Source organism: Protobothrops mucrosquamatus, unplaced genomic scaffold (assembly GCF_001527695.2).
Source record: "Protobothrops mucrosquamatus isolate PMUCROS unplaced genomic scaffold, P.Mucros_1.0 scaffold3421, whole genome shotgun sequence".
NCBI lineage: Eukaryota > Metazoa > Chordata > Lepidosauria > Squamata > Viperidae > Protobothrops > Protobothrops mucrosquamatus.
Window position 1 is genome coordinate 81,407 of NW_015389402.1, and position 9,543 is coordinate 90,949.

Below are 9,543 nucleotides of genomic sequence, written 5' to 3' on the forward strand. Positions count from 1 at the left end.
CCCCCGCCCCTTACCCAGCACGACGGGGGGCCCCGGGGCGCGCGTCCTGCCCCGGGGGGGTCCCGGAGCCGCGGCAGGCGGCTGGGAGCAAAGCAGGAGCAGCGCCAGGAGGGCCAGCGGGGTGGCCGGGAGGAGCCGCGAGGCGGAGAGCAGCCGCCCCATCGCCTTCGGGCTCGCCCCGCCGGCCAGCGCAGCAGTAACGGAAGAGAAGCCGCGGAGCTCCGCCCGCCTCGCTCTCCCAAGCCGAAATGAGGCGGAGCGCGCCGACAGGAGGCGGGTCGCTCCTAAAAAAGGCGAGCCTCCGACCAATCCGGTGCTCGCCGGCTTCCGCGCAGCCAATCGGGAGGAAAAGGGGGCGTTCCGGAGGAGCCTCTCGCGCGCCGCGCCTCTTTTTTCTGGAAGCCATCCAGGTTTGGCGAGTTGAGAGCGGATGCATCGATGAAAAGCAGCGGGTCTCTGTCGCCTTTCAGCGCGTACCGCCGAGGCACAATCGATCGCCGATCGAGTCGATGCCATTAGGCTGGGAGGGGAGGAGTGGGGATTCCTGCTTTTATTTTGCTTTGTTTTTGGAAGCGTCCTTAGTAGGGTTTATTGATTTATTTTATTTATTTGTTTGAATTTTTATCCCGCCCTTCTCCTTACGGACTCAGGGCGGCTGACAGCCTGGTAAAACAGATACAAAGATAAAAATACCCACTTTAAAACCTAATTAAAATGAAATATTTGATGTGGCCTGTGTCAATTTAAAATTATTCTTAAAACCCCACTAAAAATTCCCCTAGGGTTGCCAGGTCTGCTTCCAAAAAATAGCGGACAAGCGGGGGGGGGGGGTTAATTAGTAAAAAAAAGTAGAGCTTTAGATTACGTACCATTTCATCATAAAGCTTTTGAATAAAAAAAAATATCCACTATTTTGTGAAAAAAAATAGTGAACATAATGTGAAAAAAGTGGACTGTCCACTCAAATAGTGGACACCTGGCAACCCTTAGTGCATTTTTTTTTAAAAAGTCCAGTTTTTTAAAAAACTTTTTTTTAAAAGTTTAATTCAGCGATGGCTAGGGAATGATGGGAGTTGGAGTCCAACCCTTCTTTAAAATAGCTCAAGATTGAAAAAACACCTGTTTGGACTGTTTTGCAAGCCTTGTTTTCATGCGGTCACGTGCTGGTTTGTTAACTTCTTGTGTCCCGATTTGGTAGTCTTCCCCCCCCCTCTCTCTAAAGCCGTAAGAATTCAAAGATGCTCAGGATGGTGACCCTGCTTGAGAAAGAATGGATAAGAGCTCTGAACTTTTTCAGATGCTTTGCTCCAGAGTTTAAAGATCAAATCAAATCAAAGCAACCTTTATTGTCAAAGTACAACATGTGTACAATGAGATTGGCTAAGCCTCCCTTCGTGCGCCTCCCCACACACAACTCACAGTGACAACAAACACACAATCTTATTACACCACGTGAACTTATTGCACGCCGCGGCGTCCCCGCAAATCTATCATTACATGGAGTTATTTCCCATTCAGGAGTCTGACAGCTCATCAGTATCAAAAGTAACGAGGGAAAAGTTTTTTTGCAGCGCTTTTCAACAGCTGCTTCGGTTGTGTGATGTAATCGTTTTCCCGTAAAATCGTAGCTGCAAACGAGCTTGGTGGTCGGCTGGGTCCAAAGCTCTTGCTTGATGCAAGCTCAGCTTGAGTTTCGCTGCAGGAAAGAGGCAGAGGAATCAGCCCCCCCAAAATTAAATACTCTGCACCATGTGACTTGCTTTAAAGGTAGTCTGAGAGATTAAAAAAAAAAAGGATTCAGCTAGTGTAGGAATTTTTCCCCCAAGATCTGTAAAGCAAAAACAGCTCTGCTAAAATTCAGAACCGCAATACCAATAATTAGAACCGTTCAAAAAAATGGGGAGCTAATTTTTAAGATCTCTGGATTCCTTCATCAAACTGGTCTCAAATTGGATTGTTATTTTGGTGGTGTCGGTGGGGGGGAGATTGGTATTCACACACCCCTCCAGCTTTCTATTCTCTAATATCTAGCCTTCTCTGGACTAGTAGTCAATTGAAAGCATCAGGATACAGTATGCATTTTTGTAATAAACAAATAAAGTTTTATAAAGGTAGTCCTCAATTTACGCCACATCTGGGTACCACTTTGGTGGGCAACTTTTAATGGGGGGTCATGAAAAGATCTCCCAACTGGGTGTGCCCCTGATGTCATTGTTCAATCCTTTCAACTCAGAAGTACTTCACTGCTCCCAAAACAAATATAATAATAGTAGCTATTGACTATGCTTGTTGGGAAAGGGCTGGGAAGGTCACAAATGGTTATAACAAGTCATAAACACACGCTGGTTGCCAGAATTTTGAACACATAACTGTTGTGATGTGAGGACTGGTTATAAGTTACTTTTCTCAGTGCACTGTACTTTTTAACGGTCATTAAACAAATGATTTTAAGCCAAGGGCTACCTGTACATATTGCTCTGCTTTCATCCATACTGTTTTAAAGATATTGTCCATGTAAATCTTCAAAACTTGATTGCCATTAAAAATTGGAAGTGTCTGTTATTTTGTTTTTCCTCCTCCTCCCTCTTTCTCCCCTCTCCACCCTACTGGTCTTGAAAATTTGCTGCCTATGTTGGACGTTTTCAGTTAGTCTCTGAATTTTGAAATTCTTGCTCAGGGTCTAAAAGAATGCATTTTAAACTGCATGCAATACTGCAAGATCCTTCTTCCCCTGTGACTGTCATTAAGCAGCTAAAGGAAGACTTCCTGATAAATCCATCAAATGGTTCATTCACTCCTTTGAGTTGAGGAAGAGTTCTAAGTACCGTATGTGGTTGGACTCAGGACTCAACTATGCTGCAGAAGCCACATGACACAACTCCATTTCAGTTAAACAAATTGTTTGCCATGTGGTTAACTCACTGAAAGACAGATTTAACGGCAAGTTTAAATTGACGCAACACAACTGTTCAAGAGACAAGTTTTTTTCTTCTTCTCCAAGCCTAGCATCCTCAAGTTAGGATGAATGACAATCAGTCATTCCAAAAGGCAACTGGATTTTCTTGGTTTTCTTTCCTTTGAAAACATTTCACTTCTCATCCAAGGAGCTACTTCAGCTCTAACGGACTGGTGGGGAATGAAAGGACTTCATAAACCTGGACGATTGAGGATCTCCATTGACCTACAAGCAGTCATCATTTCCAATGTGTAGGATCAAGGTAGCCAAAGTCTATTGGCCAGCCTAATAAAGGACGATAGGAGTTGTAATCCAATACACGTGAAGGATTTGCAAAAGGAGATACCCTGATATCTGATGTACTCCTCCTAAATTTGTGAGTACATTCAGCTGCCTTCGTGGGCCCTGAGTAAATGTGCTGTAGAAATATCTGAAATGATCCTCGCCTCTTGCACAATTTCCCATCCTTTGAACAAGTTTGCACAGAAAAGATGCTTGGGCTGTTTTTCGGGTCCACCAAATGATGCAATGGGGTGGCTCCAGGTGATTCACAGGTGCCAAATCGTTCTATTTCCACTTGTAGTAACTGGGAAACGTCTCAGATACGGTCCTGTCTTCCAGACAGTTGGATTTATCCCTTTTTCTTTTGTCAAGGGCACGGTGGTCTCCACCCACCCTTGAATTATACATTGCTTGAAAAGCACAGCTAAGGAAAAGAAAAATAACGTGGCTGCCCTGAGGCTTTTTTTTTCATTCTGCTGAGTTGAACTGCTACCCACCCATTCTTAAATCAGCAGAAAATTATTCTGGCCTGACCTGTGCTTTGCCCTAGTCTTTGTTTCCAGTCACTCAGCTTTTTTCCAAGATAACAGGGGATAAAGCTAACAGAACATCCATATCTTGAGGATGGCATAACTCAATTGCTGAAATACAAAGAGCCCCTAGATTGTAGCAAAGAGATAAAAAAGCCACTAATGATTTGCTGGTCTTTGGATCTGGATTTCGCAGCCCTGATATCTGAGTCCTACTGTTGGATGTGGTTGGAATATGGAGGAAAGCACTATTTTAAAATGGAAGAACTAAGCAAGTTAAGGATGACTCATAGATGGCAGACATACTTGTATGCTAGTTTGGTATAAGTCAAAAAGGGCCCGTGATTGCATTTACGCAATATAGTACCCTCATTCCATCAATTTCTTTGGGTTTATAAATGATGATTTGTGGTTTAGCTTTACCTCCACCTGTCTTCGTTTGGCTTAACAAAGTGTGCTTAAAACTTATTGTGTGAAAATGTCAAACAGCATAAGCAGAGAAGGATATTTACATCCAGCTGGTCATCAGAATCTAATCAGCCTTAGTCACTCTGGAAAAAGCAGGGCCAACATTTCAATGTGAAACTTCCTGGAAATCCAGGAATCTAGACTAGCTTGGTAATTTTCTTATATTTAACAGTAAAGACGTGATACTTCTGATTTCTCATTAATAGATAATGTCATGGGCACCTGTAGTACTCTCATCTTCTAAACCAGGGGTAGTCAACCTTGGCTCTTTTATGACTCGTGGACTTCAACTCCCAGAATTCCTGAGCCAGCTAAGCTGGCTCAGGAATTCTGGGAATTGAAGTCCACGAGTCATAAAAGAGCCAAGGTTGACTACCCCTGTTCTAAACGAGCAAACTTTTATTATCAAAGTATAACATGTATACAGTGAGTAGGCATTAGGAAATTTCCAGTTGAGGAAGCAAAATGAAATTCTGTTGACAGGAATAATTAGGCAAATTAGGAGGAGCTCTGCTCTTTTACTCAATCAACTTTTGCACTGCCATTTTAATTTAAACAGGAACTCAGGGTCTCTTGCTCAATGCAACCGATGCATCTGCTAATCTTTCTTCTCCAGACAAGCGGTGGCTTCTGGTCAGCTCCCGAAGATAATGTTTTGGATAATGTCTCCAAAACATCTTGGTCTCCTCCGGATCAGGTTGTAAAATAGTGCTAGGAAGATTGCTTTGTTTGGAGAGCCTGAGTGTTGAAAGAAAGGGTTTGTTGTACAATTGGTTCCTATCAAAGCCGAGTCCTTCTCTGACTTTGGGCCAGTCACCAGGAGACAGGGAGTTCTAGTGCCGCCTTAGCCATGAAAGCCAGCTGGGTGATTTGAGCAAGTCACTAGGGGACAGTGAGTTCTAGTCCTGTCTGAGCCACAAAAGCTGGCTGGATGATTTTGGGCCAGTCACTTTTGGGCCAGGCCTTCAATTAATCAGTGGAATGGTTTGTCTTCAGAAGTTCTGAGAGTTCCATCACTGAAGGTTTTCAAGAAGAGACTGGACAGCCACTTGTCTGGAATGATATAGGGTCTCCTGCTTGAGTAGGGGGTTGGACTAGAAGACCTCCAAGGTCCATTCCACCCTATGATTCTATGAACTTCTGCTGCTTCTCTCTCTCTTCTGAAAGCAAAATCCAGGAGTGATTAGAGTCTTAAAGTACCACAAACGAGGCCTTCACCAATTCACTGGCTGTGTTGATGTGTAAGGAAAACTAGGACAACAGGTAATTTAGGCCCAGCATATTCTCTCATTTCCAGTCTTCTCCTCAGGCACAGATTTTGGGGGGATGGGTAACTGCATGATCCTTCTAGCTGCAAGCTGAAGGGATTTGACCCAGATAAGGGTGAGCCCATGTCAGCAAGAAGGAGCCAGAGTTTAGCAATAGTTGTTAGTCTGTGCAAATAAGGAAACTGGCATCATGTTGTCCTGGCCTTGGAGTGTGTAGCAACCACAGAACCCCCTCTTTCTGGTGATAAGAAGACATCTAAGTTCAGAGAGAAAGAGTAGAGTCAGTAAAAAGCAGAGAATAAAAGTAGCTCAGGGTTCAACTGTGGAGCTGTTGGTCTTCTCTGAGGAAGGGGCTACAGCCAAGCTTTTGGAGGGCACCAAGGACTCCACAAAGAGACGTTTGTGTTATGTTGGTCAACAAAGAAATCTTCCTGAGCAGCTGTCTTGGCCTGACTACATTTCCCATCAATAATATAAGCATCAGGGATTATAGGGTTATGGTTCAACCAGCCTAGCTTGGGGAATCTAGCTTCATGTACCTGGAATCTGGTACTTGACTCAACAGCTGCAACTGTGAGAGGGATCTAGGTTTTCCTAGGTCAGGGGAAGGCAACCTTGGCTCTTTTATGAGTCGTGGACTTCAACTCCCAGAATTCCTGAGCCAGCATGGCTCAGCTTGGAAACCTCTCCCTTTCCCCTCAGCATGGCTGGCTCAGGAATTCTGGGAGTTGAAGTCCACAAGTCTTAAAGTTGCCAAGTTTGAAGACCCCCTGACCCACACACTCAGATTACTTTCCCATTAGGGATCAATAAATTGGAGTATAAAACCCAGCAACTTCATAGAAAGAAGATTAACTAGCATTTCTCACTATACGCATCTGTGGTGAAGGTATATCAGGTATATGAATGTTTCACCACAGGTGCCTCCAGCATGCACATACACACACACACACACACACACACACACACACACACACAAAACACACACCCCTCAGGGATTTGAAATAATAATCAGGAATTTTGAACTGTGTGTGTTTTACCTCCGTAGATTAAATTATAATTTTTAAAGTTCAACCACATTCCCACCAGGACTAAATGGGATAAAGGGAGCCGTATTTGTCTATTTAAAAATGAAAGAATAAAATGCTCATTTCTTACAGCAATAGGGATGAAAGGAGAAAGATAAGAGGAAAGGAATTATTTACCACATTCCAAGGTTTTGGGTACTTTCCCATCTCCAGTCTGGTATCACTGGTCTTTTAGAGATACGATTTAATACAACAGATAAAAAATAGCTGCTGTCTAACTAACCCTGATAACGTGATAGTCTGGTTACTGGGGAAAAGTGAATTAAATGCCTATGACTCATTTTCAGCACTTAAGAAGTCCTATTTAGTCTTCATAAAGGTTACGTAAGATAGAAAAAGGCAATTGTCAAGCGCCCGGGAAACCAGGAGATTCAGGCCAATTCAAACGAGTATAAAGATTTATTACAAGCTTAAGCTCTCTACAAAGATCTGGCCATCTAACAGTCAAGCGAAATGGGCGGGGAATAAGGAAGACATTCAAGGTGGGCTGGACTTAGATCTCCTGTGAGTGCGCAGGGACTCGTGACTTATGATGCGTTTGACGCCTCCCCCCCACGGGCTCAGACTGATCGTCTACAGCAGTACTCTTTTACTCTCCTCTGAATTGGAGTGGTTGTTGTGATTCTACAGTGTGTAGACCCATCCTGTCTTATTGGTTGCAGTCATTTCTGACTCATTAAAAAAAACACATTTTTGTCTACCAAAGCCAGTTCTGCCAGAGACATCAGTGGAACAAAAACAAATTGCCACTGAACACAGGATATTCATTTTTACTCAGAATATTTCGTTTCATGTACTTATTGACCTATTTCTACTTCCTCCAACTATGAGCTGTGCGTCAGGCCTGGTGTCACAGTTGGGGAGTTTCTTTTCCTGAAAGGGGAAAAAAACATTTGTTTGTTCCTCGTGAATCTTTGAAGTTTTCCTAGATGGAGGATGTACCACTATTGTCTTCATGGATGGTCAGGTTCTTGGTACCTAAGCAACAAGGATCAGAAAACTAAGGGGCTCTCTGTTGCGTTGTCTTCAGCTCCAGTTCTGTTCCAGTTCCTTAGCATGACACATAAACGTATTAGTTGAGGATGATGGTATAATGGACATTTTAAGATTTATCCCAGGAGAGTCCAACCTGGACAACTTTATGACTTGTGGACTTCAACTCCCCAGCTAGCATGGCTGGCGGGGGAATTCTGAGAGTTGAAGTCCATAAGTCTTAAATTTGCCAAGGTTGGACACCCCTGATTTATTCAATCTGAAGAGAAACCAGGGTGTCCAGTTCATTTCTTGATTGTTTATGGGCCATCAAGATGACATTGTAATCATATAAATGGTTATCTGTGATATTCTCAGTTTGTTTCTTAGTTGGCTTTAAAAGGGGTCCAAGTTGGGTTATTAGAGAAAACAGAGAGAGCATTTTGCCAGGAGGGACAAATGAAGCCTTCACAAGGGCTAGAATATGAGTTTTCTAAAAAAAGAATATTGTCTTCATACCTTGCTTATACGTTTCTCAAAAGCAGCTGCTGTAGTTTGTGGGTATGTGTCATGTGTCTGGGTTTGTTTGTTTTTTTGCAATTCAGTAAAAAAAGGAAGAAGGAAGCTACCAGTATGACACAAGAGTAGACTTAGAGGACGGTTGTGGACAACACAGGGGTGATGCAAAGGTGTGTGATTGGAAACAGCAGTTACAGTACTTCCAGATATCCAACCATCAAGCTCACAAAGGCAAGAGTGTGAATAAAAATAAAGAATGAAATGAAATAATAAAATAAAATATAAAATAAAATAAAATAAATTGAAGCATCTTTAGGCTAGACAAAAGTCTATTTCAGGAAAGAAGAAATATTCTTCAAAATTGCCCAGCAGATTTCAATCCCATATTATTATTTTTGCTCCTTAGGTGATCTTAATCTACATCTTGGCAAGCTTGTTCCAACCCAATCTTGTATGCTGATGTCCCAAACTCGACTTGCTGGTTGATATATAGATTTATCTGATAATAATAAAAAACAAAGCAATCTAATGCTAGACAGGACTGGCCAACTGCCTCCGACAGCAAAATTCCAGATCAAAAGAAAATGTCTTTTCCTGAACTATCGGCAGACATTTCTTTCTCTCTCTCTTTTTCCTGCATTTCTGCCTTCCTTTCTCCCTTCCATGGGAGAGAGACTGGCAGAGCCGAGGGGAGGAGTCAAGCGAGGCATCAGTTTAGAGTCTCTACATTGTCACAAAAGAACAAAGTCCACCCCCCCCTGAATGCCATTGAACCTTATCTAGTTTCACCCAGATGTACATTGTCAATCTGAGAAGATTCCTGTGCATTGGCTTGAGCAATAAAATACTAATTGAACTCTTGACTTGTGGGTCTGGTTATTTGTGCCTAACACCTTCCTTCCTTCCTTCCTTCCTTCCTTCCTTCCTCCCTCCCTCCCTCCCTCCCTCCCTCCCTCCCTTGCTCCTTCCTTCCTTCTCTCATTCTCTCTCCCTCCCTCCTTTCTTTTTCTTTCTTTCCTTTCTTTCTCATTATAAATCTTAATACATTGCATTATTTCAATACAGGATGGAGATATTTATACAATATTAATGTAAGATGATTGACATTCTATTCTTTAGATAACATAGAGGGTTGAAAACGGAGAAGAGCTTTTGATCAATGCAGTATTAATTACAATGTAGGATGTCAATATTACAAGCATAAAATCGTTCAACTTTTTCATTCCGAATTGAGTATGCCATTAAAAAGAAAAAGAACTGCTGAGAACTCCATCCAAGTGTGTGTTGTGTGCCAAAGGTTTTTCTTGACAACTTCCCTGTGTCTATATACTGAAAACAGAGAGGACTTGTGTTACGACTTTGGGAGTCTACGTAAGAACAAGGCAAACTGCCAAAGCTGTCACAGCCACCCTGTTTAGCGATAATGATGTTAATGGAAGCCATCATGGACTAAAGTAGCC

At 42.7% G+C, this 9,543-nt stretch overlaps 1 protein-coding gene across 1 annotated transcript in view; it reads right to left on the reverse strand.

Annotated features, from left to right (window-relative positions):
• The window catches only part of PLA2G15 (phospholipase A2 group XV), a 17,370-nt gene extending 17,208 nt beyond the window's left edge, over window positions 1-162 (reverse strand). Inside the window, exon 1 of the mRNA XM_015826988.1 lies at window positions 15-162. Coding sequence (XP_015682474.1) covers window positions 15-162 — 148 coding nt within the window. The remainder of the gene's footprint in view (window positions 1-14) is intronic.
• Window positions 163-9,543: the final 9,381 nt, after the last annotated feature.